At 53.8% G+C, this 21,839-nt stretch overlaps 3 protein-coding genes across 15 annotated transcripts in view; 2 read left to right on the top strand and 1 right to left on the bottom strand.

Annotated features, from left to right (window-relative positions):
* Nucleotides 1–9,514, top strand: part of NHERF2 (NHERF family PDZ scaffold protein 2) — a 33,979-nt gene extending 24,465 nt beyond the window's left edge. For both annotated transcript variants that reach the window (XM_083800154.1, XM_083800155.1), the window contains exons 3-7: nt 451–627; nt 2,584–2,737; nt 4,802–4,845; nt 5,317–5,379; nt 7,028–9,514. In XM_083800154.1, the coding sequence (XP_083656280.1) occupies nt 451–627; nt 2,584–2,737; nt 4,802–4,845; nt 5,317–5,379; nt 7,028–7,186 (597 nt within the window). In that variant the 3' untranslated portion in view covers nt 7,187–9,514. The remainder of the gene's footprint in view (nt 1–450; nt 628–2,583; nt 2,738–4,801; nt 4,846–5,316; nt 5,380–7,027) is intronic.
* Nucleotides 9,515–10,089: 575 nt separating this feature from the next.
* NTHL1 (nth like DNA glycosylase 1) lies at nt 10,090–16,165 on the bottom strand. 7 transcript variants are annotated; one of them, XM_083800156.1, is made up of 6 exons: nt 16,042–16,165; nt 15,451–15,665; nt 13,647–13,817; nt 12,930–13,089; nt 11,263–11,368; nt 10,090–10,573 (listed from the first exon to the last, which is right to left on the bottom strand). In XM_083800156.1, the coding sequence occupies exons 1-6, from the start codon at nt 16,121–16,123 to the stop codon at nt 10,450–10,452; spliced, it is 858 nt and encodes a 285-aa protein (XP_083656282.1). In that variant the 5' UTR covers nt 16,124–16,165; the 3' UTR covers nt 10,090–10,449. The 7 variants fall into 7 exon arrangements, with proteins under 7 accessions (XP_083656282.1, XP_083656283.1, XP_083656284.1 ...); XM_083800157.1 differs by having other exon boundaries at nt 15,451–15,667; nt 16,050–16,158; XM_083800158.1 differs by having other exon boundaries at nt 15,451–15,667; nt 16,056–16,148.
* The window catches only part of TSC2 (TSC complex subunit 2), a 33,256-nt gene continuing 27,510 nt past the window's right edge, over nt 16,094–21,839 (top strand). For all 6 annotated transcript variants that reach the window (XM_083800153.1, XM_083800152.1, XM_083800151.1 and 3 more), the window contains exons 1-10: nt 16,094–16,225; nt 16,659–16,823; nt 17,691–17,777; nt 18,426–18,536; nt 19,308–19,452; nt 19,590–19,707; nt 20,183–20,231; nt 20,631–20,756; nt 21,111–21,184; nt 21,530–21,656. In XM_083800153.1, coding sequence (XP_083656279.1) covers nt 16,686–16,823; nt 17,691–17,777; nt 18,426–18,536; nt 19,308–19,452; nt 19,590–19,707; nt 20,183–20,231; nt 20,631–20,756; nt 21,111–21,184; nt 21,530–21,656 — 975 coding nt within the window. In that variant the 5' untranslated portion in view covers nt 16,094–16,225; nt 16,659–16,685. The remainder of the gene's footprint in view (nt 16,226–16,658; nt 16,824–17,690; nt 17,778–18,425; nt 18,537–19,307; nt 19,453–19,589; nt 19,708–20,182; nt 20,232–20,630; nt 20,757–21,110; nt 21,185–21,529; nt 21,657–21,839) is intronic.

Raw genomic sequence — 21,839 nt, 5'->3', positions numbered from 1 at the left:
CAGAGCTGGGAGGGAGAGGATGGAGCCGTGTGCCGTGCTGGTGTCACTGGGACCAAGGGCACGGCGCTGCCTTAAATAAATAACAGAGGTTAAGGCGCTGCCCCTGCCCGGCTGCGCTGCACCCAGCCACGGGGGTCGGGCCCTGCCCGCGCTGCCTGGAGGGGCTCGGCACCCCCCGGGTGGGGCAGGCTTATCTGGGCTGCTGCTGGAGAAGGAAATGCATTTTTTGTTGTTTCAATTTCTCTGGAATGGTTTTGGACAATTGGTTTTCTAAAATAAACTCAATGAGAGGAAATTCATTTGTTAACCTGTCCCTGTTTAGCTGGCAGGGGAGGATGGTGCGCAGATATGTTGCTTCCTTGTTAGTTTTAGTTATGATTCAGAACAAACCCAAACCTATAAATTAAACACCACCTTTTATCCACCCCCCCACCTTCTTCTTTCAACCAGGATTTAAACGGACAGAAAGAGCTGTGCCCACGTCTCTGCCACCTGAAGAAAGGCCCCAATGGCTACGGCTTCAACCTGCACAGCGAGAAGTCCCGGCCGGGGCAGTTCATCCGCTCGGTCGACCCGGACTCGCCAGCCTCCAGAGCGGGACTGCGGCCCCAGGACCGGCTGGTGGAGGTAATGCTGGGGGCTCGGCACACTGTTCCCATCAGCCTGGAGGTCTTTTGGGGTGCTCGGACCCTGCCCAGCGTGGCAGGAGCAGCTGGGTCCTGTGCCCCTCTTGCACGTGGGGAGAGGGAGAGCAGAAGTGCCGTGACCCTACAACTCAGCTGAGATGCCTGACGCTAAATCGAGCCCCCATCCCTTGACCTTTTCCATCAGATCCCTGCCACATTGCCCCGTAACACAGAGCCTGATGCTGGTGCCCACGCAGGGTGCCGGGCCCGGGGATGAGCACGGATGGGGGTTTGGGGGTGCCACCTCCCTGACACAGCCAGACCGGAGCAGAGAGCACCCTGCACTTGGTGGCGCTGGCATGGGGAGGTGGCTTTGTGGGGGCAAGCGGGACTGGCCCCATCCCAGCCACCCGGGGGGGCTGCTTGTGTCCCAACACCCCCCATCTGCTATGGGTTTGGGGCAGCTTGGTGCCACCCGGCCGAGCCAACGCGCTGCTGGGCAGGGCAGGCATTTGGAAACAGAGGGGAAAAGCTCTGCAGAGAGGTCTTCAGGCATGAGGTTGTGAAAGATTAGGGGAAAAACTGCTCTTGGAAGCGATTTCCTGTTCACTTATTGCCGAACAACAGAATTTTTGATGTGGCTGCTGATCACCCTCCCCTTGGCTTGTTTGTGCCTTGCCATTTTTACCGAGTACTGAGTTCCCCCATTCAGAGCTGTGCGCGCTCCGGGCAGGGCTTGGGCAGCACAGACAGACAGACGGGGCTTGTTCCGAGAGCCAGCGCCCCAGGAGCAGCCCTGCTCCCTGCTTCGGCTCCTGCGTGCTGGGAGCACCTGGACGCCCCGTGCCGGGGGCAGGGGGCTGGCCCTGCCCGAGCTGGGTACCAGCCCGTGCCCCCACCCCCGGGTCCGGAGGGACGAGGGATTTGCACGCTTGGAAGAAAACGCGCGCATCCTGCGGAGCCGGGCGGTCCCCGAGGCGGGGAAGTGAGCGAAGACCAAAGCCCTCGCCCTCTTTCCAGCCCCGTGAATAATCACGCAGGAGCCCGTGGGAGCCGCCGGCTGCCTCCTGCCCCATGCCAGGGCTGCTCCTCGTGCTTGCCCCCAGCACTGCGGTGTTTTATCGCGGGGAGCAGCCTGGGGCTGCGAGCGGGGCACCCGTGGCTGCGGTTCAGAGCGGCCCAATGTCACAGTGAGGGATTTTGTTATTTATTTATCGGCCCTTGGCCAGGTGCCTGGCGCACACAAAGCGGCAAGGGGTGAGCTGGAGAGCTCGGAAACCCAATCCCCCCGAGCCGGCTCTTTGGGGCTCCGATAAATATTTGATGCCCCCAGCCCTGCTGCACCCCCGGGGCAGGCTGGGGGGTGCCGGAGGCTGCGGCGCTGACCGTGGTTTATCATGAGCAGCAAAAAAGGGCCCTGCAACCAGAGTGGCATCGAGACCTTTTCATGTGGGACAATGGGTGTGTTCGTTCCTGAGCACAAACAATGCCTAGAAATCACGATTGTTCCCTTTCTGCCCGCGGAACAATTGGGAGGAGAAATCCTGACTGCTGGTGGGTCCCAGGTCGCGTGCAGTGAAGGGAAAATGAGTCAGTGCGCCGGGGACCAGGACAGAAAGGCCGAGCTCTGCTCAGCCACCGGGACACGGGAAATCCTCCCTTGCTCTTCTCCCAGAGGGACAAACGGCCACGAGCCCTGTGGAGCAGGACACGCAGATCTCAGTGCAGGCTGAGATGTCTGGGGCAAAGCTAAGGTGAATGAAATCATTGGAGGGGAACCAGCGTGTTCCTGGGCAGCTGGGGTGGTGGCAGAGGCTGTGGCCAGGTCTCCCTACAGGGGGTTCAGCAGTTGGGGCAGAGACAGAGGTTTTTTGGTGACGTGAAAGGTGAACGCAGGGGTCGCTCCCCTGTCTGTGCCGCGGGAGCCAGACCTGGTCCTGATGGTGCTGCTTTGCAGGTGAACGGGATAAACGTGGAGGGGCTGAGGCACTCGGAGGTCGTGTCCCACATCAAGGCCAGGGAGAGCGAAGCCAGGCTCCTGGTGGTGGACCCCGAAACAGATGATTACTTCAAGAAGCTGGGGGTGACCCCCACCGAGGAGCACACCAAAGGTGAGACTCGGCTCTGCTGGGCGACCCCACCGCTCCTGTGACTCACTGGGACACTGGGTGGGATTTCAGAAGTGCCAGAGTCATGTTTCCCTTGTCTCATCCCTCAGTAGTTTCCTGAGCACCACCCAGCTATTTATAAGCAGTGAGAATACTTCCTAATCTAGCCAAAAAAACAATTCGTTATTTTTGCACGGTGAATAATTAACCCAGGAACTCGCTGCCGGAAGGTGGCTGGGATGAGGAGCGTGATGGGGTGCTGGGGCAGCGCTGAGCACACTGCTCGGGGAGGGATGCTCAGGTGGGACCCGTTCTGGTGGCGGGTCCTGGGGCCGCTCCTGCTTTGTTTGCCGTGCCTGGGAGCAGAGCAGCCGGCCCCGTAGTGCTGATGTGGGGCTGCAGGAGGGAGGGCAGGACGACCCCGCACCGCTCTGCTCCCGAGACGGAGCCCGAAGGTGCAGGGAGAAACGCTGGGGCTGGCCCCGCGTGCGTGTCGAGGGAAGGGCTTCACGCGACAGCGATCACAGGGGCGGCTGCTGCAGGAAATGTTTCCCTTGCTGTCGAAACCTGGCAGAGAAAGCAGCCCGGCTGCTCCCCGACCTGCCCTGGGGAGGGAGCTGCCCTGCAGCCGGACGGGGGGCTCTGCTTCCCACGCTGCCAGCCCCTGTCCGACCCGAACTCTGCAGGACATTGCTGGTCTGCCAGGTGCTCAACGGGAAGATTTGTCCGAAGGAACGGGTCAAACCGTGCTGAGGAGCACGCGGGGCGAAAGCGGTGTCAGATGCTCCGAACCGGTTGAGGAGGAGCCGGTGCGAGCGCTGGCTGCTGGCAGGAGCACAAAGGAGCCCTTGTTCCCTGCGGCGGGGACGTGGCCGGGGCCGGCCGCACGCCACGGTGCGCGGGTGGGTGCTCAAGTGCTGGGCCCTGGCTCTGCAGCTCCCTGCTGGATGCTTTCCTTGGGGGTCAGCAAGGACCGGGCCTGCCTGGCCTGCATGGGCTGGGCTCGGCTGTCCCCGTGCCACAGCTGAGGCTGTCACACCAGCACATTTTCAAAGTCATGTTTTGGTTTTATTAAATAAAAAAGTGCCCTGATTTACATCGGAAACCCCTACAGCTTGCACTGCTGCAGCCCCCGAATCAGTTCTTTGGGAAGTCCGGCCAGCTCTCTGTGACGCACGGACGATGGCTTGGAGCTGTGAAATCAGCAGCCCTGGGTTGCTGCAGTTGCAGGCTGCCCTTGGCTGCAAGCGCAGCTCTTGCTTCACTGGAGCTAGCGTTACACAAGGAGCGCACGCACCGCATTGTTTTCTGCTCGGCCGCTGTGTGCTGGGGGCACCCTGGGGTCCCGCCGAGCCGCTCTCACCCCACGCTGCGCACAGAGAGGGGCCTGCGCCCCCAGAAGTGTTCGTGCTCAGTCGTTAGCCCTGTCGCAATTAGCACATCTGCGACGCCACGACTCGTCTGTCCCGGGCTGCCTCTAGCAATGGCTGGGTCGCGGTGACTGGCAGCTCATCTGCAACAAATTTGCCATTGTTTGGAGCGCTATTAGCGCAAATCGTTGGAACCGGGCGAAAAAATGGCAAGGTACATGAAAGGCGGGTTGTTCGCCCCATGCTGTTGCGACACCAAGATGCTGAGTTCAGCAAATAGCGTTGGGCTGGTGTTTAAGATTTCTGATTAAACAGCTCCTGAAGAAAAATTACTTAACTGTCAGAAAGTGGGAGCGCACCGCATTTGGTGCTCGCGGAGGGAAGTTGCTCGGTCCCCTTCCTGGAAGGCGTTTTCTTTTGATGAAAACAGGGAAATCAAATGAAGTTGGGGTTTCGGAAGAATGTGGTTCCGGAGGGAACGGGGGCACAGAGGCGTTTGCCTGGGCTCGGAGGCAGCGCGGGCTGGGTCTGGCCGCAGCTCCGAGGGAAGGGGCACGCTGGGCTTTTGGGGCTTGGGGGGGGGGGGACCCTGTGCCAGGAGGGGCTCGGCTGGGGGCGATGCTGGGGGTCGCTCCCCTCGGTGCCCGGCAGTGTATTTACGAGTGGATTCACCGCGTTTCCTTTGTGCGGCCCGCAGGTGTGGTGCCTCAGCCCCTGACGAACGGATCCGCGCAGACGCAGGTGAGTCCTCGCCTGTCGGGGGGCTGGGCAGTCCCGGGTGGGCTCAGAGCAGGGGGAACCTCTCAGCATCCCCGAGGCTCGTTTAACTCAGCTTAACCACTGCCAGCTAATTGTAATTGCTTCCTGATGCAGCTTTAATTTCGGGTTTGCACGAGGCTGGTGTGAGCCCTGTTCGCTCCTTTTCCCCAGGGACAGTGGGAGGAGGTGGGTGGGTGGTGGGAACTGGGGAGCAGTGGCTCCCCCAGCTCTGCACCATGAGTCCCAGGGTATTCCTGGTGTCCGCGGGGTCAATTTGGGGCAGGAGCCCCCCTCCAGCTCCCTCTGTGCTGCTGGCCTCATCCCTGGAGACACTGAGTGTTGCACCAGGGGCTGGCTGTGATGCTTGACCCCATAAGGCCAAATCATTTATTTTATTTATTTATTTTGCTTCTGTCTTTGCACAAACTGGACTAACAATTTCATTTCCAACAGCTGAATGGAGGATCCACATCTTCATCTCACAGTGACCTTCAAAGTCCCGGGAAGGAATCAGAGGTAAAAATCCCAATCACACACCCTCTTCTTTGTACATGCTTACGTGTGTATGTGTTTGTGTTATGGTACCGGGTAGGTAAAAATGCCTCTAAATGCAATTTCAGTTTCAGATTGCAGACTTGGGTACACTTGTATCCACCCAGCAAGCAAAACAGGGAGTTTGCTTTCATGCCCTGCCCTGTAAATCCGCATGAAATGCAGCCGGGAGCTCGGGGCAGCTGCTGGCTCCAGCCCAGAGGCAGCTGCGTTTCTGGGGGCGTCGATGACCCCTTGGGAGGCCGTCCCGAGCACGTCTGGCTGGAGCGTGCGGGGGCAAGGCGAGCTGCTGCCAGGGCTGTGCGTGCCCAGGGAGGGGGCCAGCAGTGGCAGGCTGCCCCCCAGACCCACGTCGGAGAGATGTAACAGCGCTCGAGTGGGAATTACATACCATCGTGTTCTGGCTTCCCTTCTGCTTTCAGATGGGCAGGAGCGGGGTTGGGTTAAGTGGTGGCTGCAGATTCCTTCCGCTCCTTGTCAGGGGACAGAAGGGCTCTGCCAGCAGCAGCAGATGTCCTGCGTTAGGGGGTGGTTTGCAAGGGTCCGGCTGCGTGCTGTGCCCCAGGGACTGGTGGGCTCTGTGTGCTCTGCCCTGGGGAGACGGGGCTGCCCCAAGGGCCAGCAGAGGAGAGCGCCAAGGGGTAATGGCAGCGAACTAACTGGTGCTCTGATGGTTTGGAGGTGTAAGGCGAAAAGGTGCCTTCAAGGGTTTTAGGACTGAGGTGCGCGGAGCCTCTCGAGCATCTTGGGCTCGGAGGCTGTGCATGCCAGCTGTGTCCGAGAGCTGGGCCAAGCACCTGCAGTCTGGCAGCTCCATTTCTCTCTGAGCATTAAATAATACATGTCCTGCTCCTCGGCTATGGTGTGCGGTGCTAAGCAGTGCATGCGAACCAGTTTGCGTCTGCAAGTCAAAGCAAACCAGTTTTCTTGACGGCAGCACTGATGGGAGACCTGCCCATGGCTACCGGCAGGGTTTGTGAAGTCCCTTTGGAGCTTCGTGTGTGCGTTAAGGCAATGTCGGTGGGCAGGCTTTAGGATGTTTCCTTAAAAATGAAGGTTTTTATTCTGCATGTTTGTCTGCTGTTCACATGAGCGTGGTGCGTGCAGGATGCTGCTGCAGTGACTTCAGAAAGGAAAGCTGATTTCTGTATCATACAGCACTCTTATTAGGCAGACAGAAGGATGCTCTTCTCAGTACAGCTCCCGAAGCAAAACGTGCTTGGGGAAATGGGCAAAATGGGCACGCAGGCAGGTGCTGCTGCGTGTGCCCACCGGCACTGCCTGATCCTGGCTCTGGCTGTCCTCTGGTGCTCTGGAGCAAACTGGAGCCTGGCCATGCGAGCACAGGGGTGCCTTGCTGCAGTGCCCACCTGCAGGAACAACACCCGCAGTGTAACCATGTACCCTGTGGCTATGCAGACGCTGCTGCCGCCGGTTAAACCACAGGCGTGACGTGGGGCAGGGGCTTTGACCTCCTCCAAAAACCTGCGAGTTCGCTTATCTCACACGTGCTTGGAGATTTCTGCTCCCGGCAGTGTGGGGACGGGATGTGCTGGGTGGCTTTGGGAGCGCGGTGCTGGGGGCAGCAGGGTGACCTCCCCTCTCTGTGCAGGACGGAGACTCGGAGAAGAGGGACCCGTTTGAGGAGAGCGGGCTGAGCCTGAGCCCCACGGCTGCCGAGGCCAAGGAGAAGGTGCGGGCCAAGCGGGTGAAGAAGAGGGCTCCGCAGATGGACTGGAACAAGAAGCGAGAGATTTTCAGTAATTTCTGAACCTCGCTGGTGGCGCTGCCTGCCTTCCCCCGCACCTGGCCGGACGTTCAGAGGTGCCTGCGCCCTCTCCTTCAGTGTCCACGTGAGATGCTTTGTGCTCTGCTCTTCACTGGTTGCTTTTATGAGGCGTATTTTAAAGTCCTTTTTTATTGTTGTTATTATTATTATTATTGTTGTTACTCACCAGCGATTCTCATAAGACAAATGTGACCAAAGCTCCTTTTCTTGCTTGCTCTTCAGCCCGGTCTGGCTGCCTGCTGTCCCCTGTTCCTGCTGAGAAAAGACTGGAAGAGTTTAACTCTCGTTTCTTACCTGCATAATTTAGGCTTTTGTTACTTTTTTTTTAAAATTGGGGTGTTAGTTTTGGTTTTGCGGGTGTCCCAGGCTGAGCCCCATGGGATGCTCTGTGCCCCTGCGCAAATGTCTTACGGCCTCGCCGTGGTGGGTGGCCGGGGGGGTGGCAGCACCCCCGGCACCCGGCCTGCAGCTTTACTCCCTCGCGATGGGAAAACGGGCAGTGGCTGTAAATCGCTCGTGTTGGCTTTGCTATTGAAATGAAAAAGTTCTCGTTGTTTTTAATGAAGTCCTATCTGTTTCCAGTTGATTTAGGAGCCTCCCTCCCAGCAGCAACTTCTGCCCCAGCAATAAAAGCCCCTTTTCCACCCCGTCCTCCCAGGTGGCAGGATGTGCAAGCAAGACAAACGCAGCCCCCAAGTGCCCCCGGCCCCACGGTTTGCACAACGCAGCGAGCGGTGCAGGAGATGCTGCAGGGCTGAGCGTGTCTCCAGGGAGCCCTCGGGGCCGGCACGTGCTCCCTGCCTCCCGCTCCCCCCTTGTGTCCCCCGTCCCTGGGCAGGGCTGGCGGGGTCCCCAAAGCTCCCGGGTCTCAGTGGGGCTGGTGACAGAGCAGACTCATAGTTAGAGGGTTGATGTCCTGGGCAATGGCTTTGGCGCTGTGTCCTCCTTTAGTACCAAAAGCAGGGTGTTTTCAGACCCTCGAAACAGACCTTTAAAGCACTGCAGATGAAGCCAGTGTAAGCTCTTTATTACTCGCCTTTGGCTGTGAACAAGGAAGACGAAACACGATGCGCCCGCGGGCTGCAGGCGGAGGTGTTTCGCCGGGGAAGGTCCCGGCGGCGATGGGCTGGCTCCCCCCGTGCCTCTCACAGCGCCCCGGGCCCGGCCGCGGAGCCTGCCCTGTGTTTTGGCTCCAGTGTCAAAGCCGCAGGGGGAAGGGACTGGGCACAGTTGCGTGCAAAACCACTTTTCCCAGCTCAATGCAAATGGCAGCAATAACTTGGCCGTTAATGACTATTTTAAACAAAAGACTTGGCTGCGACTTTGCCCTGTATTATTCCCCGGAGCCGATGTATTACAAGGCAGAGGCCTTTGGGTTGGTCGGCGCACTACGGATGTTGTTGTGACTCTGTGTGCATTTCCTAAACGCTGAACTAAAAGGTGCCTTATAACATTTGCTGCTCTCCTCGGCAGCTGCCCGCGGCTCAGCACAGGGGCAGCGCGGGGCCACAGAGCTGCCGGGGCTGCTGCTGGCTGGCGAGAGCACGGAAACCCTCAGGGGTGAAGGAGATTTCTCTTTTACGAAAGTGCAAAGTGTTGATGGGCTGAACAGGTTGGAAAAAATGCCTTTGGAGAGGGACTGGCGCAGGTGTTTGGCTATTGGTGACGAGACTGGCGGCAGGATGACGGCTCAGGATGCAGAGAGGCTTTTCCCCCCACCAGGACTCTGCCAATAACTAGAGGCCTCTTCTCTACCCCACCTCAAAGACGATTAGCTCCTCTCTTTTTGGTCCCCAAAATATTTGCTTGTGTAGGAAATCAGTAATGACTGAAGGAGCCCTCCTTTTTCACGGTATGCACGTTGCTTCCAGTGCCTGCGTAGCCAAACCCCAGACAGTGCTCCAGTCTGTGCGGGGCAGAGCGCTCCCCGCTACGCCATGAACTCGACCCACCGTGCATGTCAGAGAGCACAGACTCGTTTGTAAATACCGCATTTCTCACCCAAGACTGGACCGCTGTAGTTAAGGGGGGAAAAAAGAACACGTAGTTCTGAATGCAGATCAAAAGAAATCAGGTGTGCAAGGCTGTACTGATAAGATTTCAAAATCTTAATCTCTGCTTAGTCCATGGAAATTGCTCCTGGTTAAAGCACTTATCATATTGCTGACATCTTGTAGCTCAGTAGTAATTATTCAGTTCCTGTACATTTAACGTGGAAAAAAAATAAATCAATAAAGCGTAAGGCTGTTAGTTGCATTGTAAAAACAATGTACACTGTAATGTCAGTAATAAACTTTGTTTTCCCATGTACCACTTATTTGCTCATTCTTCATCTGTTTAGTAGGGAACTTCAGAGCGGAATTACAGCCTTCTTTAGCACATTATAAACTTTGCTTCCTCCCTTGCCTGTTTAAAGAGTAGCTGAAATTATTCCTTTGAAGCTGTACAATGAAGTCAGCGCTGCCCTTTCTTTGAAGAACAAAACACGCACGTGGGTGGTGGCCCCTCCGTCAGCTTCTGAGGCACACACTAACCTGGATCCTGTGGCTATGTAAGCTCTGCTAGCACGCATCTGACAAGTAAGAGCGTGAAGCTGGATTGTCACCTGCTCACCGTGCGCTGCGGCCCCTAGGCTCCTGTGCTAGCAGGACTCAAAGGTGACTTGTCCAGGCAGCGGCTGCCTCTGGCCCTGGGTTGGGAAGCTTTTAGTTGGACCTTACTGACCATGGTTCTCTTGCTGCCAGCGCCAGGCAGGCGACTTGGCAGGTTGCAAGCAGCCTGCTCTTAGCTGGCAGGGCTGGTTGCTATGGGCTCACGCTGCGGTGAGGCCATCGGAGCTCTCCTCCCCCTGCCTTGTGTTGCAGAGGTGCCAGCAAACTGCACATGTGTTAAAAAACAACCCACCACCTTTATTAAACGTGTATTTACAAGCAGCAGCAGCACAAAGCACTCCTCTCCAGCTGTTCCTGACACCGCACAGCCTGGTGCTGGGCCGGGGCACACTCAGGCATTCACCCGGGGGCTGGAGCCGGCAGCACTGACGCAGCAGGACTGCTGCACTTTGAAAGACCCTTTTTCCTCTTGAGAGCTCAGCCACTGCCAGCAGCTTCTCCCTCTCCAGAGATGCTTAGCTGGCGGCAGCAGCAGTCTCCCATTTCCCTGCAGTCACACAGTCAGCCCTGTGCAAAGCACAGCAGTCCTAGGGCTCAGCTCTGGGCCGAAGCAGCTGAAGCCAGGATGCTCCCTCAGCGTCTCTTAGCAGCTGGGCAAATATCTTGATTGAGGCATTCTTTGCAGCGAGGATTCACGGGCAGGCAGGTCTGCTGGCCAAAGCCCACCAAGAGCCAGTTTATCTCCCTCCAGAGATCCCTGTAGCGAAAGGAGAAAGTGAGCTTTCCAGTGCAGCTGCTCAGAGAGGTTAAAGAACAGATCATGGCTTTAAGTGGATACCTTTCACTCACTGCTTGTTCCTTCTGGCTGCCCAAGCTGCCTCTTGCTAGAACAGCCCTCCTAGCTTCTCCTGAGCCCTCTGAACTTGGCAGGGAGGGAAGGAGGAGAGGCAGAGGACAGCCACACAAAGCACATGTGGTCGTTCTCTTGCGTGCGTGCCAGATGTGGAGATTATGACAGACTGGAGAGCTCTACCTGTCAACTGGCATTTGATACTGAAAATTAAGCCTCAGTGAAGGCCAGAATCCAACCGTGGCCCAATAGTGCTGTGGCCGTTAGACTCAGCAAGGTCCCGTGCAGAAAGTATCTGGCTTGGGTCATAATAAATTTGTTTAGGCAAAACAGTATGGCACCAAGGCCTGCAGGTACCTTCCTGAACTAGTGGTGACTGACACACACACATCTGACAGCAGGGAACCCACCCAGTAGCTGAGATGCTGCTGCAGCAGCCCTGTGGGAGAGGAGAGACACCTGCAGACAAGTCCTTCCATAAAAAGGAGGCCCGGACTGCTGCCACTGAAAATGCCGTCGGCAGGGTTGTGTGCAGATGTGGCTCCTCCAACTAGGGGCTTGGTATCGAGGAACGAGGCTGGGGGCTCAGACCTCACCTGGGCAGCCAGTCCTCCAGCGCTACCCGAGTTTCCTCAGGGTATCTGGTCGCCTTCTTCACCCACTTCAGCCTGTTTGTGATCCTGTGCACGTGGGTGTCCACAGCTAGGAAGGGAGAGCCCAGAGTTTAGGTGGGGGGCAGACACGGCTGAATGGAAAGCGCGCAGCCAGGGCTGCTTGTCACAGCAAACCAGGTTCAGCACCCTGCGGCGGGCTTCCTCCGTGGCCCTGCAGCAACACGGCAGGTGAAACAGAAGGGGAGGCTCGCCCGCAGAACAAACATGCTGGTTTCTTCCTAGGCGCAGCGCCAACAGCAGACAGGGTGGATATCTCATACCACACAGCTAGCAGCACACTGACACAATCTTCCACAGCCTTCCTACAAAGGTTTCCGCGCTCTGATCTAGCAGGCACAGGGCAGCCTGTCCCGGGTTCTCTTCCTCTGGGTGTTTCAGCTGATGTTACGCAAGTTGCAATCTCTGCCCCTTAGTTTACCCAGATGGAAAACACATTTCATAATGCCTACTAACACAAGAGGGTTTGTGAGGTTTAAACAAATGTTTAGAAAGTGCTTTGAGCTAAAAAGCTCAGAATGCAAAGTATATTATTGTTAGATCAGCAGCGATAAACCTGTCTCTATGGCTAATTGGGCAAAACCCAGGAAACTGCTGTAAACAGGAAGACTAAGTCTTGCCTCCTAAATCAAAACTGAACACACAATTATTTGGAAAATAGTTGGCTAGTTCGGCTCCCACTGGACTTCCCTCCCCCACAGCAGGGAGAAAACAGCCCCCACATGCTGCTGACTTGCAGAGGAGCCACATTTTGCACAGCTGGCAAGCACCAGTGGGGCTGCAGGGGTCAGCTGGGGTTGTGTGCTGGCTTTAGTGGCAGGCAGTCATCAGGTGGCACCGTTACTGGCCTTTCCAGGGCCCTCCATTAACCAGCAAATACTCTTGGAATATTAATCTGTCCCCAGGGTCCTCGGGCTGCGCTGATCTCCCAGCTCCATCTGCCGGCCGCATAGTGCAGCCCTGGTCCCCTTCCTGAAGGGGCCCAGCTGCAAGAACTAAAACATCAGAAATTCAGTACCTGCAGGTTGCCTGAGACCATTTCTTTTTCCAACTCATTGTGAGTCACTGATTTCAACCAACCGGCGCTGCAGGCTGAGCCCTGCTTCTGCCCTCTTAAAGGCTTGCCAACAACCTTGGTAAAAAACAAAACCAGCAACAAACCAGCCTCAGACCATCCTAGAACTATCTACAAATCACAAAACTATCCCCAACTCCCTTTCACCTGACTCCAAGATTTCAAAGCATTATTCTACTGGTACATCTTTTTGGATGCCTACCCAATTAAGCAATACTTGCTCTGCTTATCAGCATCTGAGTGGGGGGAGTGGAACTTGGGAACTGTACTTGGGGATTTTTCCTTCAAATTTTGGGCAAAACAGTCCATGCTTAAATCCTAGCAACACATCCACTGTGAGTAGCTGAGGGCTGCATCCTGCACCCACCCAAACACAAGATAAAGTCTGCAGATGACAAAATCGAAGTGATACGATCAGGCTCCCGGGGCAGGCAGCTTGTAATGCATCTCCTCTACCCAGGGATGGATCGGGCAGGATTTAGGAGGAGAGGAATGTGGAAAATACAGTCCAACCTACCTATCCCAGACACACTGTTCCAGGCAATGTTCATGGCCAAGTGGGCCATTTTGGGCCCCACTCCTGGCAGCTTCACCAGCTCCTCCACAGTGCTTGGTATGTCGCCCCCGTACTTCTGCTTCAGGATGGCTGTCGTCTGCTTTATGTACTTCACCTTGTTCTGGAAAACCAAGGGGAAAGGCAGACAAGACAAGTTGCCCTCCAATGCAGAGAAAAGAGACAAACAGCTCAGAAAAAAATAAAAACATTCCTCAGTGTGCATTGTGTGTGAGGCCAGGCACTGGAGTTTGCAGAGGGGTGGCAGAGGTCTTTGAGTTCTCCTTGAAAACGCTGAAAGCTGATTAGCTCCAGCCTCCTCTGCACTCTGCAGGCACTGCAGCAAACAAGCTTGCTGTGAATACAAATTGCTAAAACCGGCATAAAATACAGCCTGTAACTCGACTCCAGGGAAAAGATCACCACGGGGCATGGAACAGAGGCTGAACACAGGCTGGGGTAAGTCTCAGGGGCAGGGCTGATTCACACCCACCTCCTGCCTTCAGCACCTGCTTTCAGCACAGCCACTGGCCACGAGATACAGCCTGCGAAGGCCAAGCCACCCACCCCATGTTCCTCTCCACGGCTTCTGAGCGGTCTCTGTCAGCTACATGGGTGCTGAGGAAGGTGGAAGAGGTTCCTCCACACGCGTGTCGGGTGCTGTTGCGGTCCGGCACTCACCCTCCAGAATCCTACAGGATAAATGATCTGCCCAAGCGTCACATCATCCATCTGCAAAATGCTGTCAACCGTGAGGCCGCGCTGCCGGAGGCGCAGCATGGCAGCAGACGTCACCTGGTCCTTGGTCTGGCTGGAGAGCATCAGCGACAGCAGGACTTGGTAGCGCATGACCTGGGGGAAGGAGCAGGGAGACACCAAAAGGCTCAGAGGATCCTGCTCTCTGGGGCGGGGTTCTCCCACCCAGCACCATCCTGATTCCAGTGCCCAATGTGTACCCACGCTGTTTCAGCCCTATCCATCCATAACAGCTGAAATTGTATGTAACCTTTTACCGCTACCACACAATAAAGGGGACAAAAAAACACCTTCAATCTAAGCAGTCAGCATACATAAAAGGGCAGAGAACAGCTACTGTGTGCTGGGATCTCACATCCAAGGACACCAGTGCTTGGCCACAAAGGGCCAGACTAATCTTTTCCTGATAATGGGATTCTCAGGAGACCCCACAGGTCATAGAAATACAAAAGTCCGATTTTTTTTATATATAACTTGTGGTATAAAGTAGTTTTTGAAAATCCCGTTCCTTTTCCACTAGGCATCAGTAGGAACTGGGCATCTTGCTCCAGTAAGCTCCTTGGGAAACCCAATTAAAGTGTCAGAGACCGGGAAACGGGGCATAAAACCCAGAAGTTCCTCTATTGACATCAGGAGTTGTGTGAAGCGTGTTGGTGCTGTAATGAGGGTTACAACATCCACTTTATGTTGGAAGCAACAATCCTCCTCCCCTGGGGTAAAAACTTTATTTCCTTGTCATGCAGGATCCCAGGCTCAGCGCCGGCCAGGAGGGACGTGCTACCTGCACTGCAGCTGTACCTGCACAACCCCTCCGAGCCTGCCCGTGGGATCCCCGCGTCCCCACGCTGGCCACGCACAGGAGAGCACGGCCCTACAGTCCTGCGCTGCGCCACGTCCTCGTCTCGCTTTGTTTTTTGTACCAATGCAAATGCTGCCCTCAGCGGGAGGTGCCATTTGAGGCCTTTGATTGCGTTCCCAGGCTTGGGGAGCACGCTGCCGTCCCAGCACGACCCTGCCTTTCAAGCAGCATCTCCTTTAAGGACGACCACGAGGGGGAAGGAAGACAATCTATGCTTCTGCGCTGCTCTGAAGAGCACTAAAGCAGCCTGGAAAGTTTTTTTCTCAGCTCCCCTCACCTTCTCCCTGTATTGTTTTTCCCCTGTATTAGAGCCATCTTGCTGGATATTTTCCTTGGGCTCCTACAGAGACTTTTTAAGAAAAAAGGAACATGCCTTCATGCCCGGCCAGCCTGCCATGAAAGACAGCTGTAATGCATTTTCAGGATTTCTCCTCCAACTCCCAGATCGTCTCATTTTTGCCTCAGCCCCTGCTCTTGGCTCAGTCTGGTAACTCTTCTGACGGTTTAAGCAGAGGAAAAGGGCACTTCACAGATGTGTTTGCTAGTTAGCCCCTAATGCCCAGCAAGGGCTGAACACGAGCAGAGAACTGCCAGCACCCAGCACCACGACACGGGGACTGCCTGGAGCCCCCGAGCCAGGAGCAGGAGCAGCCGACTCCCCTCCACCAGCAGGATAAGCGATTTCTCTCACACGTGTGCCTGTGCAGCAACCTCTGGTGGGCCCACTCCAGCCTAGAGTCCAGACGTGCCCTGCATTTATTCTTCCGTTCTGGAGATATCCAAACCAGGGGCAACTCGAGCCCGGAGGAGGCCCGGGTGCTGCGGAGGCGGGCTGTGCTTCCAGGTGCCCGCCTGGCAGAGCAGGGTTACCTGCGGAGGAGCGCTGCTGTCATAGCACCTCTCCACTCCCATCTCATCGACGGGAGCGTCTCTGGCCCTCCTCATCTCCCGGATGCGCTCCAGCTGCTGCCGCCAGTTCTCGGGCTCCCATTTTGGCCCCGGGGGCTCAGGTTCGTAGGCGATGGCGACGCTCTTCCCCCTCCTGCTGCGCTTCGGGGCGCTGGCAGAGCTCAGGGCCCGGCTCGCTGCAAGAGGCAGGAGAGAGGCGCTCAGCCCAGAGACCATCCCCGGCCACCAGCTTCCATCACCGGCCCTGAGCCAGGAGCCCCGGCGGGGGACCGGGACCGAGTCCCCTTCCCGCAACCCCAAAGCGGCGGCACCCCCGGAGCTGGGAGCCCCCGGGGCGAGGGGCCTGGGGAGCCGGGGCCCGGTGCCCAGCGGGGCTCCGCGTCCTGGCCCTCGGGGCAGGACCGGGGCAGGGCAGGCCCGGGGCAGGCCGTACAGCCCCCCCCGGGCCGCAGCCTCCCTCCCGCCGCCGTCACGGCCGCCCAGGCCCCCTCTGCCCGCAGCACGGCCGGGCCGGGGGCTCCCCGGGAGGACCGCGGCCTCCCCTCCCCGTACCTCCGGCCCCGGCCCCGGCCCCGGCCCTGCCGAGCCGCCGGGCCGCCCGCCCGCCGCCTGCCGCGGGCCCAGCCGCACACATGGCCCCGGTACTACCGGCCCCAGGCCGCCCCGCGGCGGCACGGCGACGGAAGCGGCGGGGAAGGCTTCCGGGGGCGGGGGGCCGGGGCCGGGCCTGCGGCGGGTGAGCGGCGGCGGCGGCGGCGGACTGGGGGGGGGTGGCTCCGGCAGGGGAGCGGGGCCGGGCTGAGGGGACCGGGAGGGGACCGGGGAGGCTCCGCTGGGCCCGGGGGTGCCGGGGCCTGTGCCCTGCCCCCGGGGTGGGACGGGGGGAGCGGGGCTGAGGCTGGGGCAGGCGGTGGGGGGGCTGCAGGGGCGCTGCTGCTGCTGCGGGGCCCGCCCGGGGCTCTGCCGCCCCCCCCCCCCCCCCGCCCGGCCAGCCCCGGGGAGCTCGGGCTCGTTCGGTGCTCGCGGGGAGGTGACGGCCCCGTGTGGTCCTCGCACCGGGGGCAGGGCTTGGGGCCCGTGCCCGCCCGGGCCGGCACGGGTGGGTTTGGGCTTGAAGGCTCTGCCTGGCCCCCCCCCCCCCCCCAACGGTAACCGCTCTGCGTGTGCAGGGGCTCGGCGCTGCTTGCTTGTCAGCGATGGCAAAGCCTCAAAGCAAGGATTCTGGGCTGAAGGAGAAGTTCAAGAATCTCTTGGGGCTGGGAACGTCCCGGGGAAGCTCAAAGTCATCGGAGGGCAAGCAGACAGAGTTTATCATCACTGCAGAAATACTCAAGGTGTGAGGGGTGACTGCGGTCGCGGTGGGGCTGGGGTCTGGATCTCCTGGGAAGGCAGACGGCACGCAGCCAGGAGGACTTGCTCATTCTCCTTTCTGTGTTGCCGTTTGTTCCCTCTGTGATCTTGCCTTTTTACCTTCTCCCTCAGTTCACTCTAGCGAAATGGATGTAAAACTTGCGTGCTTTGAAGTTGCAGCATTTTAATTATTCAGTGTTTGAATAGTTTAGGAGTATTTTACAGCGTGATGTTATCCTCTGTTACATCAGCTTACAGGGTGTTTTCTCAAAATATGTTGTTTTGCATGCATAATCTGAGCTTGATTAAATTTATGTAGTGGCAGTGCAAGCTGGAAACTTTCTGCTTTATGAAGATGTCATGGGTTTGTGGAAAAAAAGAAAAGATTCCAGTAATTGGTCCAGCACGTCTGTAAAAGGAACAGTTGCCACATAGGGAGGAAGACACATACAGGAGAAAAAGAGAGCAGAATCCCTCACTGTCTGTGCCGGAGCAGCCGTGCTGCTGCAAGCTGGAGAGCCAGGCTTACATCCCTCCTTTACCTGCCTGCCTCTTGTGTGTGGATGAGTGCCACAGTTATTAACTTTCCTAAAGAAAATGAGATGTGTTGTCCTGGAGTGAAAAGCTGCTTGGCTCCCGTTCTGTGAAAGTTCTCGTTCTGACAAATCATCGTTTGCTCATGGAAAAAAGTTTTTGGAGAAATTCCTGAAAAGCTCCAGTAATGACTAACAGTTAGATCATTTTGGGCAAATGTGTAATTCCTTTTTCAAACAGCTCGTGATCCCCCTTGGGAAATGGATAAGTGTTTCTAATAAGATACACTGTTAGCTTGTTTCTACATTTCTTTCCAGGAACTGAGCATAGAATGTGGATTAAGTAATAGGATACGAGCGATCAGCCAAATCTGTGAAGTGGCAAAAACCAAAAAAATCGAAGAGGTAGGTTTCAAAGTGTTCAGTGAATGTTTGAAGCTTGAAAATTTAAATAACAGCTCTTGGCCTCTCGTAAGAGGTTCCTGTAGTTTAATCCGCCTTTTCAAATTGGTAATCCCAGAAGCAACATTTTGCGCTGTCCAAACCTGAAAAAAGGGTGGCCCACACGCCAAGGAAATTAGTCTGGTCCAGCCTAGCAGCAGCGGAGCAGAGAGCATGTAGCTGACGGGCTTCTTGAACTAAACGGAAAGAGGACGCTGCCTGTACGCAGGCCTGATCAGGACAGTTTGCAGGAGATGATGTTAATCCTGCAGGAGAGGTGTGTGCTAGCTCCTTCTGTCCTGTTAATAAGCAACTTCAAATTGGTTTTAAACTCACGTTTAAGTGAAGGTTTCTGCCCAAATGTTGTGTGAATGAAGAACTTCGGGTACCGGGGTGCAGGTTGTTGCACAGGCCAGGATTTGGTATCACACGTGGTTTGCCTGAGCTTATGACTGGCAAGGTGAGAGTGTCCCTCAGAAAAGGGAACTCCAGCCATGAGATCCCTGGAGCTCTTGTCCGTTAACGTGCCATAATTAATGACTGGCCTCTACTGGGTGAAGATGCCAGAAGAAGCGTACCTTTCCTACTACTGCCTCTTACATTTGTTTTCAGCATGCGGTGGAAGCTATATGGAAAGTGGTAGCTGATATGCTCCAGCCAGAGCGCCCAGCTGAAGCCAGGCATGCTGTTCTTCATCTGCTGAAGTCAATCGTTCAAGGACAGGTGAAAACAACCTCTAGAAAAAACACTGTACTTGAACTGGGGTTTATTCAGAGTATGACTTGAAAAATATCGGGCAAATTTTTTCTCTGACTTTCCATGTTTCTTTTTTTTTTTTTTGGTTGTGCAGAGTAAATGGGAAGAGGCAGCCTTTTAACTTAAATCTGCTTGACTATTTTTTTTTTTTAAAAGAATAGTTTGGGTTAAGTTCAGGCATAATAAAGCAATTTTTTTTATGGTCTTTGTCCAGACATATTAGTCCTAGTCTGCAGCCATTTCTGATGTTTCAGCATATCAAGTGTGCAAGAAGTTCTGTATGAGATGCGTTTCTAGCCTGGCCAAGTTAAGCATGCTATGAATTCTTCAGATTTCACAGTGTGCTATTCAAATGTAAGACTGTACCAGACCAAAGTCCTACTTTTCAGTATCCTGAAAAAAATAAGGGTAGATGCTTAGGAAAAAAATAGGTATAAATTCTGTTTTGTTTGTCTGTTTGTTTTTAAATGTTCTCCTGACAATGCAGTCTGTTGCAGTTTCTTTGGTTTACTTACCCTCAATTCTGATAAATGTTAGGACAGATTGAGAAGTCCTGAGCTTTTGTCAGTAGCCAGTAGAGATGAAAGTATTTTCAAGACTTTGGTAGCCTGTAGGAAAACAAAATAATTTCAAGCATCAAGATTACTGTTACAGACCTTGATCAGGTCCAGGTCTTTTTTTTTTTTTTTTTGTTACTCTCTCGTTTCTCTCCCCAACTTTTTTTTTTTTTTTTTTAAGGGTGAGAGATTAGGAATTCTCAGAGCACATTTTTTTAAAGTTATTAAGGACTATCCCTCCAATGAAGACTTGCATGAACGGCTCGAAGTGTTCAAGGCTCTAACAGAGAATGGGCGATATATCACTTATTTGGAAGAAGAGCTAGGTGAGTATTGTCTTTACCTCTCTTAAATTTGCTGGGAATAAGCCAAGGGGCAGGTATTCAGTGATAAAAGAAAAAGGTAGTAGTGATAACACTTCTGGATAGAAAGCATAGTGTAATGATTTATTTTCTTCCTTTAGCTGACTTTGTACTACAGTGGATGGATGTTGGTTTGTCTTCTGAGTTCCTTCTGGTTTTAGTAAACCTGGTGAAATTCAACAGCTGCTATCTGGAAGACTATGTAGCTGACATGGTCCAGTAAGTTTTTTAACCCCTAAATGCTTATTCTTGGCTTTTTATGGGGCAAAGTTGCAGATCAATATGCAGATTAAGTGGAATCTTTTTCGTCTGATCTGGATCTCTTTCATTCCAGGTCATACCTGACACTTTTGACAAATATTTGATTTTCTTGCAATGTTCAGATCCTCTTTGTTTTATTGTTGCATGTGTTTTCCCCATTTCATGAGATTAACCTGACTGCATTGCTTAGTCTCACAAAGAGTCTCTGTCTGCTGTTTTGTTAACAGCGGCATACTGAGAGGTCATTTAAGTGCATCTGTAACCTAACTGTTTATAAAAGGTTGTACTGTTCCTAGGAATGTTATCAACAAAGCCAAAGTGGGGGAATGATAAGGAAAATAACACGCCAATTTACTTGTCTGTTTTGGCTCTTTGTAATTTGCCTAAAATCATATTAAGCAAATAATTATGATTAAATGTTCTTTCCTAACAGCAAGATATGCATCTTGTGCATTCAGACTTCATCATCTGTGGACATAGAGGTCAGTAATTTCACTCAGTACTTAGAGTTCTTTGAAATTCTTTGGAACTGTATCTGTTACAAACAAAATCAGATCGTCAGACTCTCATCCCAGTTTATTCTTAGATGAGAGTTAATATGATGTTATAAAGTGTTTGTAAGCCATCATCTCTCTTATACAAATATTAATTTTATTCTAAAAGAAAGAGAGCATGCATGAATTTGATAAGCAATTCAGTTTTTCAGTAGTGCTTTTTATGGCTTTCCATACTGCTCTGAGTTTAAAAAAATAAAATAAAGAAAAAAGACATATTTCTATCCCCTATGACTTCCAGAAGTTTCCCTGGGTCTGTCAGCTTAGGTTTTGACCCGTTTTGATCCTAGAGAAGTGTATAACCATTTTATCCTTCTCTTTCCAAAGATTTCCTTGCAAGTCCTAGATGCCGTTGTTTGCTATAATTGTCTGCCATCAGAGAATCTGCCAGTATTTATCATCACTTTGTGCCGTACCATCAATGTGAAGGAGCTCTGTGAGCCGTGCTGGAAGGTCAGAACTTTCTCATAGCTTTGTTTCTAATGACTTCACTGTTTTGGACTCATAGATGAAGGGCCACGTGCATGGAAACATTTGCCATGAATTTCACTTTGGTTTTAAGTGTAAATAAATTAATAATTGCTTCAAGTATTAAGGGATCAGCACGCTATTAGTGTGAATTCTGTCACTTCCATGTAACTTATCTGTGCTTCTGTCTCAGCTGATGTGATGGGCTACTTTTTCTGTTGTGGTGTGGAAATGGCATGGAACACATTTACTTACCATAACAATTATGGTTGGCCTGCTGACTGCATATTTAGGCTAAGGAGCGTTTTAACAATCGGAGTGTTCTCTTTGAATTTGCAGCTTATGCGCAACCTTTTGGGAACTCACTTGGGACACAGTGCCATCTACAACATGTGCAGGATCATGGAAGACAGGTAAAGAAGGTCTATCTAACAAAATCCTAGCAGTTCTGTAGAGGCCCCATTGAGGTAGACAGAGAATCACTGACTTGAGAAGAACATGCTGAAAGTTCTGGTGCTTAGGAGTGTATCCTCTTCCTAGTTATGCTGCTGAAATGCTCATTTTTTAGCTTTTCTGAATTTATTTTTCCTTCGTTTAAAACTAAAATCATACTAAATGCTTTTCTACATTTAACGTTTATAAATTGCTATGCAAGGCTCAAATGTGTAACAGCTGGTAATTACTGTCTTGATAGTGTATATTCCTATTGAGTCTTGTGCCCTCGCATGGTCTAAGGCTTTCTTTCCATCTGTTCACAGAGCTTACATGGCGGATGCTGCGCTGCTGAGAGGAGCTGTGTTCTTCGTTGGGATGGCTCTCTGGGGTGCTCATCGCCTCAATTCACTCAAGAATTCCCCAACTTCAGTGCTGCCTTCATTCCTCAAGGTAAGATGGGATGCTGGAGGAACTTTTTAATCAGGTATACATCCAGACTTGCACAGATTTAGAGCAAAAATGTAGCCCCCTACACCAAAGAAATCTTTTTGTGGCTGAAAGGTAGCAATTGGGTATGCTGGATGAAGTGTGGAGAAAGAATAAAACAACAGAGATTTTAGGTTTAAAACTGAG

This window comes from Anser anser, assembly GCF_964211835.1.
Source record: "Anser anser genome assembly, chromosome: 15".
Lineage (NCBI taxonomy): Eukaryota > Metazoa > Chordata > Aves > Anseriformes > Anatidae > Anser > Anser anser.
This window is presented reverse-complemented; position numbering and strand designations above follow the sequence as displayed.

What these genes read in the sequence shown, in the direction of transcription:
- NTHL1 (XM_083800156.1), bottom strand. Translation starts at nt 16,123, where the DNA reads ATGTGTGCGGCTGGGCCCGCGGCAGGCGGCGGGCGGGCGGCCCGGCGG. An exon ending in GGCCGGGGCCGGGGCCGGAG is followed by an intron (nt 15,666 to 16,041) that starts GTACGGGGAGGG and finishes TGCCTCTTGCAG; the next exon opens with CGAGCCGGGCCCTGAGCTCT. An exon ending in ACAGCAGCGCTCCTCCGCAG is followed by an intron (nt 13,818 to 15,450) that starts GTAACCCTGCTC and finishes TCCTTCCCCCAG; the next exon opens with GTCATGCGCTACCAAGTCCT.